The following is a 21,396-nucleotide window of genomic DNA, read 5'->3' as shown; positions in this document are numbered from 1 at the left end:
TGTCTCATTCACTGCTACATGCTATGCACTGCTCTGGAGGTGGACCCAGTGGGGAACACGACAGACACGGTCCCATCCACGTGGGCTCACGCTCAGGAAGACGGAGACACTGAACAAGTAAAGAAATGATCAAGAAGGAGATCAAGACAGGATAAGTGTTACCAGTGAATAAAACAGGTCCCATGTGAGATTGATGGGGACAGAGTGTTCCAGACAGAGACAAGTAGTGCAAAGGTCCTGAGGCCACTGTGAGGTTAGGAGGCCAGTGTGGCTGGAGCACTAGGAAGGAAGTTAGAAATGAGGTAGGTAGGGGCCAGGAGGCAGGGAGGGCCAGGGTAAGAATTCACGTCATTCTAAGTTCAGTGGGAAGCTTTAGTGGGTTTTAAGTGTTTATTTAATTTTGAGAGCAAGCAAGCACGAGAGGGGCAGAGAGAGGGGGAGAGAGAATCCCAAGCAGTCTCGATGCTATCAGCGCAGAGCTGACAATGGGCTCAATCCCACGAACTGCGAGATCATGACTTGAGCCAAAATCAAGAGCCGGACACTCAATCGACCGAGCCACCTCGGCGTCCCACATTGACGGGTTTTAAAGCAGGGGAGAAGCATGTTTTGATTGGGGTTTAGACCAGTGTTTCTAAAACTATAGTCGAAGACCGGTTGTTTGTTCGTTTGCTTTTTCCCAATGTGTTGTGGACCGGACTTTTGTAAAATACATAAAAATTAATTACCGGAAAAGCAGTCATGTGCTTGGATGTCACAGCGGCCTTGAATTGCTGTACAAGTTTCCGGTCACTCTTGGTTTTTGCCGTCTCCTCCTAAACCAGAGACAAACGGCCCCCGGACTGGTATCAGTTCACAGACTGTGCTTTTTAGAAGCACGTTTCTGGATGCTGTTTAAAGAATGAATGGGCCACCAGAGGATGTACCGGTCGCCCCTTCCCATTGCAGACAGCAGCCTCTGTTCTCGCCAGTGTAACCCCAGGGGACCCAAGTGACACGGATGGCTCCGCAGAGTTGGCGGGAGGACTGAAGAAACGCTCGGGGCGTGGCCTCCAGGGAGGAGCTCCCAAAAAACGACTCTGCAGGATTGGGCTGCCCCGGGTGCTGCTGCCTCTGCCACAGACAGGATGCCCCAAACGAAGGAGCCGCTGCTGCTGCTCCGGGCTCTAGAACCAGGCCACCTTTGCCCGGGCAGGAGGCGCCCTCCGCCAAGATCCGCACTCAGAGCGGATGCTCTCCCTCCTCTCGTCTGTCCCTGGAACTCGGGCCTGAGTCCTCTTTCTCGAGCGGTCTGGTCCGACGGACGCAGAAGCCAGTCACATCTGGAAGTCCCAGCCACGAGCGTGCCTGGCCCGCGAGGTGGCGGTTGGGATGGGTCTGCGTTGTGGTGGGGAGACGGGCAAAGAGATGGTAAAGGTATTGTGCCCGCTGCTCCCTTGGGAAGAACTGTCACGGAGCTGTCCACGCAGGGAGGGCGCAGCTGGCGTCCCGGGGCACCAGCCACACCGCCGGCGATCCTGCCGTCCTGGCTGGTTTATTCGGGCCACTGTGCTTATGGCGCTGGACATCTGCCACCTGCAGCAGGGGAGGGCTGTCTTGGAGTTTATAAGGAAAGACTGGATAAGACTATAACCTGGTTATGGAGGCATCTATTATTTTGTTATTTTTTAAAGTTTTTATTTATTTAACTCATCTCTGCACCCACGTGGGGCTCGAACTCACAGCCCCAAGATCAAGAGTGGCATGCTTTTCTGCCCAAGCCAGCCAGGCGCCCCTAGGGGCATCTAGTATTTTAATGCATTGTATCTGATTCTGTTCTTGTTCTTCTCCTCCTTCTTTTTTAAACTGTTTGAAGTTAAATGACCGTGCTTTTGTGAGTGGCTACTGCCCTCCAGTGCCCTCCTGGAGCCTTCACCTCGCCTTGCCCCCTCTGTCGCAGCTCCCTCCTGTCTCCTTGATCTCCCACGTGACGCCTGACATGCGTCCGCTCCCCTGGTGCTTGTCCGACTGTCCTCCGGTGCATTTGCTCTCTGGCGGTGGGGCCCTTGCCGGCTCCGTCACGGGTGTCCTCTCGGTGCCCGGCCCTGCTCCCGGTGTGGCTTGGTGTGTCATCCACCTGCGTGATGTTCACAGGCACTGAGTGTCGTAGGTTGTTGTTATTGCCAGGAGCGCGTGCCGCGCAGCTCGTGTGCGGCTCGTTCACACACAGAGGAGACGGTTTATTGTAAAACCTCAGATTTCCTGCAGGAAGCTCGGTCAGGCCTCTTGGGAGGCGGGGCCAGGAAAGGTCCGGCTGCCAAGGCCACTACTGACCGTCTCGGAGCCACGTGGTCCTCTGCCCCTCCTCCTCTGCGTGTCCCTCTCCTCTGGGCAGACTTGGCCACTCAGACCCTGAGACCCTCCACTGGCGGCAGACGGGCCAGGCCCAGAAAGCCGAGTCATTGGCCACCTCCCAGAGTGCTGGCTGTTCCAGGTCCGGTGAGCTGGCCTTGTCCCCTTAGGGTTATGCCTTTTATTTTTTAATTTTTTTCTTAACATTTATTTATTTTTGAGAGAGAGAGAGAGAGGGAGAGACAGAGCACGAGCAGGGGAAGGGAAAAGAGAGAGGGAGGCACAGAATCCGAAGCAAGTTCCATCCGAGCTGTCAGCACAGAGCCCGACGCGGGGCTCAAGCTCACGAGCTGTGAGATCGTGACCCGAGCCGAAGTTGGACGCTCAACCAACTGAGCCACCCACGCGCCCCAGGGTTATACCTTTTAGAGGCTGTGGGTGGGGCAGGGACCTTGAAATAAATCCCTGACATTGGGGAATGAACCAAGTAGGAAAGAGCAAGACAGGTTCGATTTGACTGCAAACATAGCATCACAGTTCCACGGACAGCTTGGGTGGTGTGCCTTATTACGATTCTTATTAAGAACTACTTTGCCTGGCATTACAGTGTCAGATCAATTCAGTTGTGTTTTTATACTTCATCGATCTGACCCACTGATTGTAAGACGCAGAATTTTTAGAGGAAACGTTGCCTACCGACTGTGACACGTAGCTTTCTTATCTACTCAGAGCAGTTTTAGTTTTGTGCTTGCTAAAAGCGCTCTTGGGATCTATTTAGACTTTCCCGCGTATATAAAAAGGAAAGTTGAAGTGAAGTAGATCTGTTTTGGCATTCCTTTTTTTTTTTTTTTCAACGTTTATTTATTTTGGGGACAGAGAGAGACAGAGCACGAACGGGGGAGGGGCAGAGAGAGAGGGAGACACAGAATCCGAAACAGGCTCCAGGCTCCGAGCCATCAGCCCAGAGCCCGACGCGGGGCTCGAACTCACGGACCGCGAGATCGTGACCTGGCTGAAGTCGGACGCTTAACCGACTGCGCCACCCAGGCGCCCCTTATTATTTTTTTTAACGTTTATTTATTCTTGAGACAGAGCATGAACGGGGGAGGGGCAGAGAGAGAGGGAGACACAGAATCGGAAACAGGCTCCAGGCTCTGAGCCATCAGCCCAGAGCCTGACGGGGGGCTCGAACTCACAGACCGCGAGATCGTGACCCGGGCTGAAGTCGGACGCTCAACCGACTGAGCCACCCAGGCGCCCCTGTTTTGGCATTCCTAACACTTCCTTGAAACATTCTGACACCGTGATCGACGCTTTTGTTTTCCTTAAGCTCTCGGTCTCTATGCCATTCAGACAGGGTGTGAGTGATACCGCATTTTTGTCTCCTGAATTTTCTTCCAAGCCCATGTCACCATCCTGTTAGTTGTGATGCTGTTGCTTCTGGGAAGCGTGGCTCCAGTTGTGGCTGTGCTGACACAGCGCAGGTGTCCCCTGTCCTGTGTATTTAACGATGGTGGGTCCAGGTCAGGCCCGTGAGCCTCGGTCCTTGTCTGTGAAATGGGAATAAGCCTACTGTCTCTTGGGATTGTTGTGAGGAGCAGATAAGATCATGTGCTGCGTTTAGGGCAGGGGCCACTGCACAGTCTTCAGTAAACACGGATCGCCGTCATCTGCGTCGTCAACGATCACGTTAGCACCGCGTAGTGTGCGTGCATCTGACCCTCCCACCCCAGGTGCTTGCCTCCCTTGTAGAGGTGAGGAGGTGGGATTCCACAGAAGTTCCAGCACTTGCTTAAGACGAGCCGGGCAGAACTAGGGGGCTCATCCTTGCGCTTTGCCAGGGATGGTTCGGGCTCCGCCTGAGTCCGACATCCCACCTGCTGCCTGCTGCATTTGCCCGTGCCCTGCTGGACCCCGCTGTGTGCCTCCAAGCCTGGCCGGGATAGCCAGGCACAGGCCGGCGGACGGGGTCTCTTGTGGGACGGGGTGTGTGCGGCATATTCTGTTACGATGCAGACTACCCTGGTGGCCGTGTTCCTTCCATTCGTCCCGGCAGCGAATGCCAGAGTTTATTATCGTGCTCACAGAAGCATTTTCTACAGTATTGATATAGTATATGACACTCTTTAGAGTCTTTTTTTAGAGTTTATTTTGAGAGAGAGAGAATCTGAAATGGGCTCTGTGCTATTAGTGGGGCTCGAACTCACGAACTGTGAGATCATGACCTGAGCCAAAATCAGCTGCTTAACCGACTGAGCCATCCCGGCACCCCCTTTAGGATCTTCTTTTTTTAAAAAAAATTTTTTTTTTTTTAATTTTTTTTTTTTTCAACGTTTATTTATTTTTGGGACAGAGAGAGACAGAGCATGAACGGGGGAGGGGCAGAGAGAGAAGGAGACACAGAATCGGAAACAGGCTCCAGGCTCTGAGCCATCAGCCCAGAGCCCGACGCGGGGCTCGAACTCACGGACCGCGAGATCGTGACCTGGCTGAAGTCGGACGCTTAACCGACTGCGCCACCCAGGCGCCCTAGGATCTTCTTAATGAGGATATTTTGATAAAAAAAAAAAAGAGCTGGCAAAAATGAACTCGGTCGGGACAGCGCTGTGTGTTGGTGGTCAGTAAGGCTCCCACAGGAACTTGCGAGTGGTTTATTAATTGTACCATCTCCGTTTGTTTCAAGATGTTTGAAAACAAGAATCTGTTAGGAACCCAATACAGTCTCGGGCCTGGAAGGTTTAGGATCTTGTTTTTGAAAAACCGTTGTAGAGAATGGATAGTCAGCCTGCTCCTGGTCAAGGGTGTGGACTCCGATGGTTCCGAGCACCATCCCACTCCCACGGTTCACGCTGCGCCTCCCTCCCTCCGGAGGCCCCTTAGGTAGGCGGGGATTCTCATAGCGGGGTGGGGGGCAGGGCTATGAACGGTGGTGGCCGGGGGACAACGAGGAAAGGGAGGGTGAGCCCCTAAAGAGGGCTCTTCTGCTGGGGGGCTGAGGGCAGCCGAGAAATGCAGATTCCTGGCCCATGTCTCTGGTTTTGAGATTCATTAGGTCTGGGTTTGGAGCTGTGAGTCGCCATTTTAAAGCATCCCTAGGTGATTATGAAGATGCGGTGGGTTAGACTTTCCCTAAAAGATTCCACTTTGCTGAGGGCGAGTTCGGATAACTGTCCTGACAAGTTTATGCTGGAAGATCTGGGCGTGTGGGCGAGGCTGGAAGGGAGCTCCTGGGAACAGAACCGCATGAGCGCAGGTGTGTAGCAGGAGAGTTTGGAGGCAGGGACACAAGCATCTGCAGGTGAATTTGGCTGGCTGGGGCGTTCAGTAAGCAAGAAGGGTGTGGTGGAGTGTGGTTCCCTGAGTGAGGACCCAGGCCTGGCAGCTGCACCTGGGAGCATGTTCAGAAGGCAGTTTTTGGGGGCCTCACCACCCACCTGCTGAACCTAGGGGTGGGGTGGGGGGCATTCTGTGTCTTCACAGGCCCCCGGGGTATTCAGATCCTCCTGAAGCCTGGGGGCCCCTGGTTGGGAGGTTAGGGGGTCCTGAGTGCCGAGCTAATTCAGTGGGCTGTGAGAGCCCCCCCCCCGCCCCCCAGGACGAGAACTAAATTTCAGGAAGCTTCATCCAGTAGCATATGTGATGAAGAACAGAAATGTTGCTTTCTTTTCATCTTCATACAGCTAAGAATTTAATATAAAGTTACAGAATTACTCAAGCTAGGGGAAGACGACTAAGTCTTAGTTTAATTCTTTTAAACTCTAGAAAGTGGGTGATAAATTATGTGAAACAGAATAAAAGGTTACAATATTATATGAAAGAATTAATTGTACTTAGACATTTTGTAATTTAAATTACTTTCTATTAGCATAAACATTTTTGTCTAGTTATGAGAGAAAAAGAATAAATTTATTTGACATTAGAAATGGCAAACTTAAGACCAAAAATGTCAAATGGGATGTGTGCTCACGGAGGGAAAGTGGTTTTCTGGATTGTTAGGCCGGAACAGTCGTGTTTCAGATTTAAAACTTAAGGAGGGGCGCCTGGATGGCTAGGTCTTAAGAGTCTGACTCCTTATTTTGGCTCAGGTCATGATCTCGGGGTTCTTGAGTTCGAGCCCTGCATCAGGCTTTGTGCCTGCTTGGGATATTCTCTCTCTCTCTCCTCCAAAATAAATAAATATTTAAAAAAAAACTTAAAACATACACTTTTGAAATTGAAATCAAGTAAAATGTGACATCCTCTGGACCAAGGATAACTGATGCTGGCGTGCGTGTGGTATTAAGAGTTGTAGAACATAAAACCTGCCGGCAGGCCTGGTGAGCAGGTGCGTGGACGGCCTGAGCGGGCTGGGGCCACACCGCAGGCCTGGTGAGCAGGTGCGTGGATGGCCGAGCGGGCTGGGGCAGCGGAGCTGTGCCAGGAGACGCCAGATGATGGCTGCTCTTTGTCAGAGAAGAGTTCGCTATGAAATTCAAAGCAGTCGTGGGTCTTCGATTAAAAGCGCGCTTCTGTTGAACTGAGATCTCTCCCCCTATAAAATGGAAATCTCCATTCAGACTGGAAACCGAGGAAAACACTGGAGTTTCAAGCGACCCCTGACACGTCACAGTCGGCATGGGGGAGAGCGTGTCCTGGAAGGCCCACCCGGGAGGCTCGGCCCCAGGGGTATCAGACCAAACTACTGTGCTGCTTATTGCTTGGTTCTGTTCTTGCGGTAACCAGAACGTGCGCATGCGGGGTTTCCCATGAAATCATGCCCGCGAGTAGAATTTTGAGCGGTGCGTTTCCTATGTACGCTCCGTACTTCTGGAAGTTACTTCAGGTTATTTGTTGGATTTTCATACATCATTGAATAAAATGGTGGGATTCTGTTTTTGTCTTCAAGAAGTGAGGTATGTACCGTTGGTAACTGTCTTTGGCTACTTCCTTGGCCGCACAGGGAGAAGACACCCATTACCGGAGAAGAGAATTACGTGCTATATGTACCAGTTATGTAAATCCCTTGATCACATGCACAGGTACGCTCTTGGGGACTTGGCAGCCCTCAGATTAAGGAAATGTATCAACATTCATTTAAAAGCACCATGTAAAAGAATTTGAATGAGGTGCAACTAATTCTATCCTTCCTTTTATATTGCATGCAGAAATGGAATATTTCACAGAGATGTGAAACCAGAAAATATATTAATAAAGGTAAGAACTTCTATATGAAAAACTGATCTCAGAATAAACGTAGAATGTGAAACCTTTTTACTAGATAGGCTTTCAGCCCCAGATACCTGGGCACCATGTTATGTTTTGTTTTGTTTTGTTTTGCTCTCAGTTTGGAAAAAATGGTTTGTTTAATAAGTGCCATCAATGTAACCATACATCTGGAAGGAAGAAATCTTAGGCACTCTTACTATATGCAAAAATAAACCTCCAGGGGCCCCCGGCTGGCTCAGTCGGTAGAACATGGGACTCTTGATCTCAGAGTCGTGAATTCGAGCCCCACACTGGGAGTAGAGATTACTTAAAAAAATAGGACCACCAACCAGGCATATCATAGTCAAATTCACAAAATACTCAGGCAAGGAAAGAATCATGAAAGCAGCAAGGGAAAAACGTCCTTAACCTACACGGAAAGACAGATCAGGTTCACAGCAGACCTATCCACAGAAACTGGGCAGGCCAGAAAGGAGTGGCAGGATATATTCAGTGTACTGAATTGGAAAAATATGCAGCCAAGAATTCTTTATCCAGCAAGGCTGTCATTCAAAATAGGAGAGGGGCACCTGGGTGGCTCAGTCGGTTAAGCGTCTGACTTCGGCTCAGGTCACGATCTTGCGGTCTGTGAGTTCGAGCCCCACGTCGGGCTCTGTGCAGACAGCTCAGAGCCTGGAGCCTGTTTCAGATTCTGTGTCTCCCTCTCTCTCTGCCCTTCCCCTGCTCATGCTCTGTCTCTCTCTGTCTCAGCAATAAATAAACATTAAAAAAAATTAAAAAAAAAAAGAGATTAAAAGTTTCCCAGACAAACAAAAATTAAAGGAGTTCATGACCACTAAACCAGCCCTGCAAAAATTTTAAAGGGGGCTCTCTGAGGGGAGAAAAGACACATACATACGTACATACATACATACATACATACATACATACATACATACCAAAAGCAGCAAAGACTAGAAAGGACCAGAGAACACCACCAGAAACTCCTAACTATACAAGCAACATAATGGCAATAAATTCATATCTTTCAGTACTCCAAACGTTAGTGGACTCAATGCCCCAATCAAAAGACATAGGGTAACAATGGATAAGAAAACAAGATCCATCTATATGCTGTTTACAAGAGACCCACTTTAGACCTAAAGACACCTTCAGATTGAAAATAAGGGGATGGAGAACCATCTATCATGCTAATGGTTGACAAAAGAAAGCCAGAGTAGCCATACTTATATCAGACAATCTAGACTTTAAAATAAAGACTGTATCAAGAGATGCAGAAGGGCATTATATCATAATCAAGGGGTCTATCCACCAAGAAGACCTAACAGTTGTAAACATTTATGCACCAAATGTGAGAGCACCCAAATATATAAATCAATTAATTAATCACAAACATAAAGAAACTCATCGATAGTAATACCATAAGAGTGGGAGACTTCAACACCCCACTCACAGCAATGGACAGATCATCTAATCAAAAAATCAACAAGGAAATAATGGCTTTGAATGACACACTGGACCAGATGGACTTAACAGATATATTCAGAACATTTCATCCTAAAGCAGCGGACTATACATTCTTCTCCAGTGCACATGGAACGTTCTCCAGAATAGACCACATACTGGGACACAGATCAGCCCTCAACAAGTACAAAAAGATCGAGATCATACTGTGCATATTTTCAGACCATGACATTATGAAACTCAAAATCAACCACAAGAAAAAATTTGGAAAGGTAACAAATACTTGGAGACTAAAGAACATCCTACTAAAGAATGAATGGGCTAACCGAGAAGTTAAAGAGGAAGTTAAAAAGTATATGGAAGTCAATGAAAATGATAACACCACAGCCCAAAACCTCTGGGACGCAACAAAGGCGGTCATAAGAGGAAAGTATATAGCAATCCAGGCCTTCCTAAAGAAGGAAGAAAGATCTCAGATACACAACCTAACCTTACACCTTAAGGAGATGGAAAAAAAACAGCAAATAAAAGCCAAAACCAGCAGAAGACAGGAAATAATAAAGATTGGAGCAGAAATCAATGCTATCGAAACAAACAAACAAACAAACAAAAAACAAACCAGTAGAACAGATCGATGAAACCAGAAGCTGGTTCTTTGAAAGAATTAACAAAATTGATAAACCACTAACCAGTTTGATCAAAAAGAAAAAGGATAGGACCCAAATAAATAAAATCAAGAATGCAAGAGGAGAGATCACAACCAGCACAGCAGAAATAAAAACAATAATAAGAGAATATTATGAGCAATCATATGCTAATAAAATGGGCAATCTGGAAGAAATGGACAAATTCCTAGAAACATACACTGCCAAAACTGAAACAGGAAGAAATAGAAAATTTGAACAGACCCATAACCAGTAAGGAAATTGAATTAGTAATCAAAAATCTCCCAAAAAACAAGAGTCCAGGACCAGATGGCTTTCCAGGGGAATTCTACCAAACATTTAAGGAAGAGTTACCACCTATTCTCTTGAAGCCATTCCAAAAAAATAGAAATGGAAGGAAAACTTCCAAACTCTTTCTATGAAGCCAGCATTACCTTGATTCCAAAACCAGACAAAGATCCCACTAAAAAGGAGAACTATAGACCAATTTCCATGATGTACATGGATGCAAAAATCCTCAACAAGGTATTAGCCAACCGGATCCAATAATACTTTAAAAAAATTATTCACCGCGACCAAGTGGGATTTATACCTTGGATGCAGGGCTGGTTCAGTATCCACAAAACAATCAATGTAATTCATCACATCAATAAAAGAAAGGACAAGAACCACATGATCCTCTCAATAGATACAGAGAAAGCATTTGACAAAATACAGTATCCTTTCTTGATGAAAACCCTCAAGAAAGTAAGGATAGAAAGATCATACCTCGACATCGTAAAAGCCATATATGAGAGACACAATGCTAATATCATCCTCAATGGGGAGAAACTGAGAACTTCCCTCCCTAAGGTCGGGAGTAAGACCGGGATGTCCACTGTCGCTGCTGTTATTCAACATAGTATTGGAAATCTTAGCCTCAGCAGTCAGGCAACACAAAGAAATAAAAGGCATCCAGATAGGCCAGGAAGAGGTCAAACTTTCACTCTTTGCAGATGACATGATACTCTATATGGAAAACCCAAAGGGTTCCACCAAAAAACTGCTAGAATTGATTGATGAATTCAGCAAAGTTGCAGGATATAAAATCAATGCACAGAAATTGGTTGCATTCCTGTACACCAACAATGAAGCAACAGAAAGAGAAATCAAGGAATCAATCCCATTTACAATTGCACCAAAACCCATAAAATACCTAGGAATAAACCTAACCAAAGCGGTGAAAAATCTATACACCGAAAACTATAGAAAGCTTATAAAAGAAATTGAAGAAGACACAACAAAATCGAAAAATATTCCATGCTCCTGGATACGAAGAACAAATATTGTTAAAATGTCAATACAACCCAAAGCAGTCTGTGCAGTCTACATATTCGGTGCAATACCTATCAAAATAACACCAGCATTCTTCACAGAACTAGAACATACAATCCTAAAATGTGTATGGAACCAGAAAAGACCCCGAATAGCCAAAGCAATCTTGAAAAAGGAAACCAAAGCAGGAGGCATCACAATCCCAGACTTCAAGCTGTATTATAAAGCTGTAATCATCAAGACAGTATGGTACTGGCACAAAAACAGACACTCAGATCAATGGAACAGAGTAGAGAACCCAGAAATGGACCCACAAATGTATGGCCAACTAATCTTTGACAAGGCAGGAAAGAACATCCAGTGGAATAAAGACAGTCTCCTTGGCAAATGGTGTTGGGAAAACTGGATAGTGACATGCAGAAGAATGAACCTGGACCACTTTCTTACACCAGACGCAAAAATAAACTCAAAATGGATGAATGACCTAAATGTAAGACAGGAAGCCATCAAAATCCTCGAGGAGAAAGCAGGCAAAAACCTCTTTGACCTCTGCCGCAGCAACTTCTTACTCAACACGTCTCCAGGGGAAAGGGAGACAAAAGCAAAAATGAACTACTGGGACCTCATCAAAATAAAAAGCTTCTGCACTGCGAAGGAGGCAATCAGCAAAACTAAAAGGCAACTGACGGAATGGGAGAAGATATTTGCAAATGACACCTCAGATAAAGGGTTAGTATCCAAAATCTATAAAAAAACTTATCAAACTCAACACCCAAAAAACGAATAATCCAGTGAAGAAATGGAAAGAAGACACGAATAGACACTTCTCCAAAGAAGACATCCAGATGGCCAACCGGCACGTGAAACACTGCTCAACATCACTCGTCATCAGGGAAATACCAATCCAAATCACAAGGAGATACCACCTCACACCTGTCAGGATGGCTAACATGAACAGCTCAGGCAACAACAGATGTTGGCGAGGATGCAGAGAAAGAGGATCTCTTTTGCACCGCTGGTGGGAATGCAAACTGGTGCAGCCACTCTGGAAAACAGTACTGAGGTTCCTCAAAAAACTAAAAATAGAACTGCTCTACGACCCAGCAATTGCACTACTAGGCATTTATCCAAGGGATACAGGTGTGCTGTTTCAAAGGGACACACGCACCCCCATGTTTATAGCAGCCCTATCGACAATAGGCAAAGTACGGAAAGAGCCCAAATGTCCATCAGTAGATAAAGAAGATGTGGCACGTATATATATATATATATATATATATATATATATATATATATACACACACACACACACACACACATACATACACACACACACACGCATACATACGTACATACATACGATGGAGTATTACTTGGCAATCAAAAAGAATGAAATCTGGCCATTTGCAACTACGTGGATGGAACTGGAGGGTATTATGCTAAGAGAAATTAGCTAGTCGGAGAAAGACAAGTATCATATGACCTCACTCATATGAGGACTTTAAGACACAGAACAGATGAACGTAAGGGAAGGGAAGCAAAAATAATATAAAAACAGGGAGGGGGACAAAGCATAAGAGACTCCTAAATATGGAGAACAGAGGGTTGCTAGAGGGGTTGTGGGAGGGGGGATGGGCTGAATGGGTAAGGGGCAGTAAGGAATCTACTCCTGAAATCCTTGTTGCACTATATGCTAACTAATTTGGATGTAAGTCGAAAAGAAAAAAATAAACTGCATTGAGATTATCACTCCAAACACCGTGCATGTAAAAGAAGAGGCAGGATTCATGCTCAGGTCTGTCTCAGTCCATAGCCACTTCGACCACATGTATTTAAAGTGTACGGCCTGGTAAGTCTGGGCAGACGTGTGCACCCGTGAAGCCATCATCACAGTCAAGCTAGCAAACCGATCTCTTGCCCCTAAAAGTTTCCTCATGCCCCTTGGTCATCCCTCCTGTCCTTTGTCCCCAGGCAAAGACTTTTTGTCATAAGAAATTAGTTTGCACTTTCTAGAATGTTCTCTAAGTGGAATTGCATAGTATGTGCTCTTTTCTGACCTGGATTTTCCCCTCAGCATCGCCATTTTGGAGTCCGTCCATGCTGTGGTACCAGTGCCACGGTTCCAGGCACTTTTGAAACGGTTCCGTGGTTCTCGGCTGTTCTTTTCTGGTTTTGCCATTGTTTTCTCTCTTTGCATTTCAGTTTGGAAAGTTTCTGTTGGCATATCTTCTGGCTCCCTGCTTCTTTCCTTGGCTGTCTAGTCTATTGAGCTTATAAGTCACTTTTTATTTGTTAACGGTGTTTTTATTTCTAGAACTTCCTTTTGATTCTTTCTTAGAGTTTCCATCTCTCTGCTTGCATTTCCCACCTGAGCTTGCATGTTGTCTGCTTTTTCCACTAGAGCCCTTAACAGATTACTCATAGTGATTTTAAATGCCCTGACTGGTAATTCTAAAATCCTTAAATCTGTGCTTTCTCCGAAACTGGTTCTGATGCTTGCTTTCTCTCTTCAGACTGCTTTCTCTTGCCTCTTAACATGCCTTACGATTTTTGGTGGAAGTCCAACATGATCCACTGGGGAATGGGATCAGTTGAAAGGCCGCCGGAATGAGGTTTCGTGGTAACCTGGGTAGGAAACGTGCCCGCATTTAATGTTTGCCGGAGGTTCGTAGGTACCAGAGGCTCCAAGTGCATTGCCAGCCTCTAGTTTATCAGCTGAACGTGTGAGGGGTAAACACAATGGAAGAGGTATCCCGAAAAGGGTCTACCCAGTCCGTCTGACCTGCTCCCAAGAGCTCTTCGCTCCAGAGAACTAGCTGGGCTAACTTCGCAGCTAGAGTCATGATCGGGTGACACGATACAGTGTTTAATTCATTTGTAGACTCACGCGGTGACTTAACGTTTCCCCAAACCTGTAGACGTCCGGAAATAGTCGTCAGACACAGGTAGGATGTCTGTAAACGTGTCCCGCTGAGCAGACACCCCACTCTTATCTGTCAGAGGCACTCTCAGGTGCTTATAAAGTAATTTCTTTTCACGAGCTAGTTGCAATGCTGGTCATTTTCCTGTTAGTGCATAAACACTTGGAATGGTCTGTGGTACAGCAGCGGCTTGAGACGTCACTTGTCCCTGCCTTTCTCCCCTTGCAGCAGGACGTCCTGAAATTAGGGGACTTTGGGTCCTGCCGGAGCGTCTACTCCAAGCAGCCGTATACCGAGTACATCTCCACGCGCTGGTACCGCGCCCCGGAGTGCCTCCTCACCGACGGCTTCTACACCTACAAGATGGATCTGTGGAGTGCAGGCTGTGTGTTCTACGAGATCGCCAGGTAGGCCCGAGGCCCGCCTCGCGTCTGAGGACTCCCGCCTGGTGCCCCCCCCCCGCCCCGAGTGAACCTTCCCGAACAGGTTGCCTGGCGAGGCCCGGCCAGCCCAATGGCGTCATGCCGGTGCCTTCCTTTACCAAACAGATTTTGCAGTCATCCTGCTCACGTGACTGGTGTTAACTTGACGGAAAACGTCGCAGGCTTTCCTTTTACTTTGCGTCAAATACCCTCCTCGTCTGCTTCTCACAAAGTACAAACTACCGTCAGTCAGCTCTTCCCTGAGGTCGGTGGGCCTCCTGACTCGGCCTCATCGTGGAATGACTGACGTTCAGAAGCAGAGTGGAGGGCGCTTCCTGCCAGCTGGCGGGGCCTGCCGTGTGGCCAGCGGCCCTGCTCCCGGGGCCTTCCCTGAGAGAGACAGTCCACCAAGTAGGATGCTCTGGCCGCAAGCGTGAGGGTGGGCCACTTTGCGGCACGGCTGGATTCCAGAAAGCCCCGTCCTCACCATCCTCCCCGGCCTCCCCGGCCTCCTCTCCCCCAGCCTCGGGGCTTCGCCGCTGGATGGAGCAGCGGCCCGGGAGAAGGGAAGGGGCTGGTCTCCCCCAGAGGGGAGGAGGGTGTGGGGTTGAGGAGGCCCAGGGAGGGGCAGGGTGGTGCCCACGTGCTCGAGCGGATCGCGAAGGACGAGCAGGTGCGTTTAAGGTCGGGTGACGTGCATCATAGGCAGGGACCTGAGTCGTCGGTTGCCGCCTGCCCAGCTAACCACTTCGTGAATACAGACACACACGTCCTTCGGGACATACCTGTTGATAATCGGCTTGGTGCTTTTGGAGTGGCGATTTCACTGATGCTAAAAGTACTGACGGTCCTTTCCGCTGTGCTGAGATCCCTTGAATTAATCCGATAGGATGTTGAGGGACTTCAGTGTTGAGAACGTGACGGCTGCTCATCCGCCGAGCGAGGGGCACCCGTGGGGAGACCGTCGTTCTGCCCCCCGCCCCATCTCAGAGCCACCTGCCCGCGCAGAAGTGGCCCCGGTGCCCAAGCCGCACTAGTAAACCCTCTGCCGTGGCCTGTCCTGCGAACTGAACTCACTTATAGAAGCCTAAATTCTTTCATCCGCGATTCCCAAGTCCATAAAATCGCTGAAAACCAAAACGTTTCTTGGACTTCATCTGTCAACAAAACCGAACCTGACCCATCATGAATTTTTGTCGAAAAAGCCCCTGGGACGCGAGACTTGAGGTTAGGTGTCCCCGTGTGAACATTCCTGTTTCACTGCAGGGATCCCAGGGGTACGGAGAGGAACATGGCCGCGTCTTAAGAGTGTCACCCGCTCGCTGTAAAGGAGAAACAGGCCGGAGCAGTCCCATGCACGGGGTGCCATGCGGCTTTCGTGTCCTCGGGTCTCTGTGGGAGCTGGCCGCCCCACAAAGCGGGTCGCTGGGATGAGGTGGCCCCGGCCCGTCCTGACCGCAGCTCCACCCTGCCTCCCCCTCCCCCAGCCTTCAGCCCCTCTTCCCCGGAGCCAACGAGCTGGACCAGATCTCAAAAATCCACGACGTCATCGGCACACCTGCGGAGAAGACTCTCACCAAGTTCAAACAGTAAGTGCGTGTGTGCCCCGGGGCCCGAAGTGGACCTGCCCCCTGCGGGGGCTGCTGGTGGGAGCCAGTGTGTGTGTGGGGGGGGGGGGCGGACCGGGCCACACCTCTGCTGCCCTCGTGGCTCCTCCGTCCGCCTGGGTCCCCGCGGCCGCTGAAGGGGCTCCAGGTTGGGCTGATGTGAGCACCGAGCCGCTCGGAGCTGTCTCCCTCCACCCCGGGGGTCCTGCCAGGGTGCCCCTCCCTAGGTGCCGCGGGAGATGCTCCTGGCCTTGCTGAGGGCCTGGCCATCGGTCCCGTCCTCTGAATATTGACCCAGGACCCAGGGACCTCTGGGTGGAGAGGGATGCCACGTGCAGGCAGTGCCCAGTGAGCGCTCTGTGACCGTCACCCAGAGCTGCCAGCCACACTGACGCCCACACGGGCACTGGTTACTGAATCCGGGGAGCTGGGGGCCTCCGAGGGGGAGCCCCGTGGGCTGAGGGGGTGGGCAGCTCCTGGGCCCTTGGAAGGCGAGGAGGTGACAACTAGTTTGAATTCTTCCTTTTTCTGCTTATAAACTTTACCTCATTTTTCTCAGGTGGGCACGTTCTCTGAGTCTTTTGGGAGGAAAGTCGTTTTCTCACACTGATAGCATAACAGATTTCACAACCCCTGCCCTGTTTTTAAAAAGGTAGACTTGACTTTTCTAGAGCGGTTTTAGGTTCGCCGCAGAACTTAGCGGAAGGCACAGAGAGTTCCCTTGCACCCCGCTGGGGCACACGCGGCTTCCCCCTGCGCAAACCTCAGCCAGAGTCCATAAGCCTCCGGTGACACATCATTGTCGCCTCCACAGCTCGTGTGAGGGGCCCCTGGGCTGTTGCACTTTCTCTGGGTTTGGACAGTGGTTCGGTCCCGCCCCCTTCTCCGTGTGGGTCCCTGTAGGAGCATGACGACGGCTGGCCAGGTGCTCTGCATAATGGCATGATCGTTTATTGTCATTGGGCTTTCAATACAGGTCGAGAGCTATGAGTTTTGATTTTCCTTTTAAAAAGGGATCAGGAATACCTCTACTGACAGCCAATTTGTCCCCGAAATGCCTCTCCCTCCTGCACGCGATGGTGGCCTACGACCCCGACGAGAGAATCACTGCCCATCAGGCCCTGCAGCACCCCTACTTCCAGGACCAGAGGTGGGCTTCCGTGGGCCTCCGTGTGGTAGGAGGAGCTGGCTGTGGAGACCTGGGGGGCACGTGGGGGGGCAGCTGGGTCCGGGAACAGCTCTGTCCTGAAGTCGGGGGCCCCGGGAACATAGCCCTCGTCCTTTTCTGGAACGGCCTCAGCGACTCCACAGCAGGGCCTAAGGGGGGCGGTTCCGTGGCTGCGCTGTGGCTGGCGCCCAGGCCCCGGGAGGGGCCCGGTGCACATCGGTGTCGCCCGGGGGATCTCGCCGTGAGGCTTGGGGGTGCTGGCACTGGAGTACCTGCCCGAGGGCGTCTAATTCTGCTCCTCCCTGTGCTCCAGCCGGTGTGAGCGGCGCGAGTGCAGGTGACGTCTGACCCAGACCTCCCGGGGGGCAGGGCCCACGGTGCACGGGGCCCTCTGCTCTCCCAGCCCAGAGACCGGCAGGCCGACCCAGAGGACGGAAAAGGCTCCCGGAACGGTTGACGGGGAAGAGGCGGTGACGAGGCAGAACGGTCGTGCCGCGCACGTCCTCAGGGGCCACTCCCCTCTCTTCCTTCCCCACAGGGCAGTGGAGAAGCAGGCTCTGGCCAGCCACAGGAAGTCCGTCTTCTCAGAGTGCCCCGTGGCTCCGGAACTGCTCCTTAACGGCTGGCAGATTTCAAAGGAGGGCAGGAAACAGGTACTAAGTGAAGTCGGGGAGCTGGAAATGGTCTCGGGAGCTGGGACCCGATGCCCTCAGGTGGCCTGCGTCCCCGCGGAAGACACCGCCCTCGGCAGGTGCAGGGAGCCGGGCTCCGGTCGTGCCTGCCCTCTCCGTCCCGCTGGCCGAGGGGAGACGGTGGGTGCGGCACCCCGTGGGCACAGGCCTGGCGAGGTGGGACTATCCCACACGTGGGTGCCAGGTTCTCTGCCCATGCACTCTGCCGCTGTCATCTGCCTGTGCCCCCTGAGTAGCACAGGGCACGGGCCACACTGACCCAGGTGACCCAGCTGGCGAGTGACCGGCCTCAGACGTCCACACGGGTGCAGCGGGTCCGGGTGAGCACCGGTCTGGGCCCGGATCGATCGCTTTAGAAACAGCACCTTCCTCTTGCAGTCTTGTCATCCTCAGGTGCCCCACGTGGCCCCAGCTCTCAGCTCCCTGGTCCCACGTTCTGGGCTGGCCCCGCGCTTCGTGAGGACTGTGCCCTCCGTCACTCACCCCAGCATTTACTGAGCGTCGGTACGTGCCAGGAGCTGAGGCCATGGGTGTGGCTGCCGCCAGGAGGCTTTCTGGAATTCTAGGCTGCTGCCTGATGCTCCCCCGTGGTGCACAGGCCGAGTTGTTCAGACCCGGTCTCCCGGTCTTTCCCCCCAGACCTGCTTTTCTCCCCACGCCTTCCCTTTAAGTGGGGGAGGCATCCCCCTCTCGGCAGCTCCCCACCCCCCACCTGAGCCTCCCTCATTTCACCTCCCAGCTGCTGTCCCTGCTCTGCCCTTCCCTCCTGGCCAGACACCTGTCCGACCGCGTCACTCCTGTTGGCACTCCCGAGGGCTGCGCGTGTTTACAGGGGCCGTGCGGTAATAAGCCTTCCCAGCTTTGTGGGCCATAAGGCCCTGTCACAACCGCCCTCTTTTCTCTGGTGCCGTGGATGATCCGTAAATGAACGGTGGGGCTGTGTTCCAATAGGACAATCTCCACTGAGAAGGGAATTTCCTATAGTTGTGACATGCCGTGAAGTTGTTTTCAGCTTTTGAAAAATGTAAAAAAATTCTTAGCACGTGAGCCACACGAAAGCAAGGCCGCAGGCAGATTTGGTCATCGTCAGGGAGTTGGAGTGGGGACCCTGGAGCTGCGTCACCGGCTCAGCCCACGCTTGGGCAGGGCCAGCCGGCCTTGACGACTTGGCGTGGAGGCCCTGCCGCCCCCTGCTGGGCACGGTGACCAGCCCTGTCACTTGGGGGGCTGGGAGTCTAGTCACCACGTGGTCAAACCTCTGGGTCAAGTTAGATTAGGTGAAAGTCGTGCAAAAGAGCCCCTGTTGTATTTCCCAATTTCCATAAGGGGGACACAACTGCACGTTCAACGGGCCTGTGTTTTGTTTCAAGAAACCGTCCCTAAAGCCAGAGGAGGACCCTCCCACGAGACAGGGACCCGCCTGCCTGATGCAACTGCCCAAACTGAAGCTTTCGGGAGTGACCGAACTGGCCTCGTACCCCAGCCCCGCGCTGCACTCCGTGTTCGGACCCGGAGCGAACAGCAAAGTCCCGGTGCCGAGGCCCCTGAAGTTTGTCGGCACAAACCAGAAGGTAGCCCGTCTCGCTAGCGTCCCGCCACTCGCCGCCCCGGGCCCGTCCCGGCCTCCGCTCAGCGTCTGCCCTTTCCTCTGACAGGCAGACCCGCAGAAGGACGTGAAGCCTAACCTGAAACAGTGTCGTCTGCCCTCGATAGGGAGGAGAGGCGGCCGCTACTGAGCAGCGCACGCCGGTCGCCTGCCGGGGGCGTGGAACCAGGTGCGGCCCGGCCGCCGCGATCGCCTCTGAGCCTTGGGTGGAGGGCTCCGGGGAGAGCCCCGTCCCCCTCGCGGAGCCTGGCGCCCCGAGAGCGTTGCCCCGCTGGCCAGCCGGAGCCCGGGATCTGCACCCCGAGGGCGGCTGTGCTGTGTTCCTGCCGAATACGTTCGTCAGACCACCTCATTCGGGGCTTTGGTTTCATTCTTGTAACGTAAGAACTGGGGGTAGAGAATATTTTGTAATTTTTTATCTGAATCCGAAGAGAAATCCGAATTTATATTGTGTATTTAGGCTTGGTGTCGCCGTGGCTGTGTGCACGGCGCCTCCAGGACATTGCCGACGGCGCCGGGCGCGTGACGGCGTTACAGACTGTGCTGTCGGAGCTTTATTAAAGAATACGTGTTACGACATTTGAACACTTCCTGACTTTAACACGTGTCCTGACCAGCTGTCTCTCTGCTTTAGGTTTTGTAAGCATATTTGGGCAATTTCTTTTGTTGGGAAGACCGGTACGGCTTAATTTTGTTGCGCTTGAAAAGCCCGTAAGGAGTAAACGCAGGCCTGGCCTGGGTGCCGAGGCAGGGAGGCCGCCCAGCAGGAGGCTCGTCGGCGCAGGCTTCACAGCTTCCTCCCGTGAGTAGAGCGCGCTGCTCCCCGTGTGGGAACGATGCCTTCTTTCTTCGTCCCCACAGACTTACGACGTTAAAAAAAAAAAAAAAAAGAAAAAGCAAATTTCCCAGGTTAGTTTCACTCTTCTTGTTCCCTCTTTTGAGACAAGTCTGTGACAGGCTGGTCATCGTCAGGGAGGTAGAGTGGGGAGTGGGGACCCTGGAGCTGCGTCACCGGCTCAGCCCAGGCTAGCGCAGGGCCAGCTGGCCTTGACGACTCTCGACTCGGCACGGAGGCCCTGCCGCCCCCTGCTGGGCACGGTGACCAGCCCTGTCACTTGGGGGGCTGGGAATCTAGTCACCACGCGGTCAAATCTCTTGGTCACGTCCTCTCCGGTGGCCGCCACCTCTGGACCCGAGTCACAGGTGGTGGAGCAGGGACCGGCCTCACAGGACAGTCGGCAGGTGGACGCGGCAGCCGCGGGAGGGGCGGGGGTGCGAGGCAGGGGGGGTGCGGGCCGAAGGGGGGCAGAGGTGCCCAGGAAGGGCAGAGTCAAGACCAGAAACAAGACTTGGGGGATGTTGAGAGCTGGGTGCACATGGCGAGGGGTTGAAAAGAGCTTCCTTTGACCCCATTTAACACTCTGGCGGGCTGTCCGATGCCCTGCTGTGCGGGCGGGCAGGGCACCGTTCTGCCTCTGCGGGAGGATCCGGGAGTTCCGAGGCCCGAGGGAGCTGAGGCAGGGAGGCCGGGGAGACGGGAGCGGGCGCCGGGATCGCAGAGGGTGAGCCCAGGCGGGGAGGCGCCGGGGAACCAGGCCCCCAAGGGCCAGCGGCTCAGCAGGGACGGGCTCCTGTCCTCGAGGACTGGCTCCCCGGCAGAGTTAAGGAAAACTCTTACCCCCTTTGAGGGTGTAAAATTTGAGGGGAAAATCTTTAACGTTCTCCCGCATGGCTTTCTGAGAAAGCAAACTTGCCCCTCCCCACGGAGGGCCTCTCAGGCCAGGCCCCTGTGGGGTGTGACCTGTCCACCAAGTGAAGCTCTTTTGGCTCAACGTTGGTCTCTGGAATAAAAGTGCCGTGAAGCAGCCACACCAGGCCCCAGGGTGGCCACGGCTGGCCCAGCCCTGCGCCAGAGCGACTCCACCGTACCGCAGATTCGGAGCGTGGGAAGGTGCTGCCGGCCGCGCTGGGGCGTCCCGCACCCCCTGGGTGCCCGCACGC

The 21,396-nt window shown here is 51.9% G+C and overlaps 1 protein-coding gene across 17 annotated transcripts in view; it reads left to right on the top strand.

Annotated features, from left to right (window-relative positions):
• Positions 1–21,396, top strand: part of MOK (MOK protein kinase) — a 70,338-nt gene that overhangs the window by 40,478 nt on the left and 8,464 nt on the right. For 6 of the 17 annotated variants that reach the window (XM_045452147.1, XM_045452154.1, XM_045452155.1 and 3 more), the window contains 9 exons: positions 7,271–7,349; positions 7,476–7,524; positions 14,129–14,307; positions 15,810–15,911; positions 16,906–17,079; positions 17,636–17,750; positions 19,160–19,360; positions 19,445–19,775; positions 20,030–20,957. In XM_045452147.1, coding sequence (XP_045308103.1) covers positions 7,271–7,349; positions 7,476–7,524; positions 14,129–14,307; positions 15,810–15,911; positions 16,906–17,079; positions 17,636–17,750; positions 19,160–19,360; positions 19,445–19,525 — 980 coding nt within the window. In that variant the 3' untranslated portion in view covers positions 19,526–19,775; positions 20,030–20,957. Of the gene's footprint in view, positions 1–6,481; positions 6,708–7,216; positions 7,350–7,475; positions 7,525–13,797; positions 13,925–14,128; positions 14,308–15,809; positions 15,912–16,905; positions 17,080–17,635; positions 17,751–19,159; positions 19,361–19,444; positions 19,997–20,029; positions 20,958–21,396 lie in introns of those variants that run through there. The other 11 variants (XM_045452149.1, XM_045452150.1, XM_045452159.1 and 8 more) reach the window with 7 other exon arrangements.

The sequence above is a fragment of the Leopardus geoffroyi genome, chromosome B3 (genome assembly GCF_018350155.1).
Source record: "Leopardus geoffroyi isolate Oge1 chromosome B3, O.geoffroyi_Oge1_pat1.0, whole genome shotgun sequence".
In the NCBI taxonomy this organism is placed as follows: domain Eukaryota; kingdom Metazoa; phylum Chordata; class Mammalia; order Carnivora; family Felidae; genus Leopardus; species Leopardus geoffroyi.
Note: the sequence above shows the minus strand (reverse complement) of the source record. Positions and strands in the feature narration are given on the sequence as shown.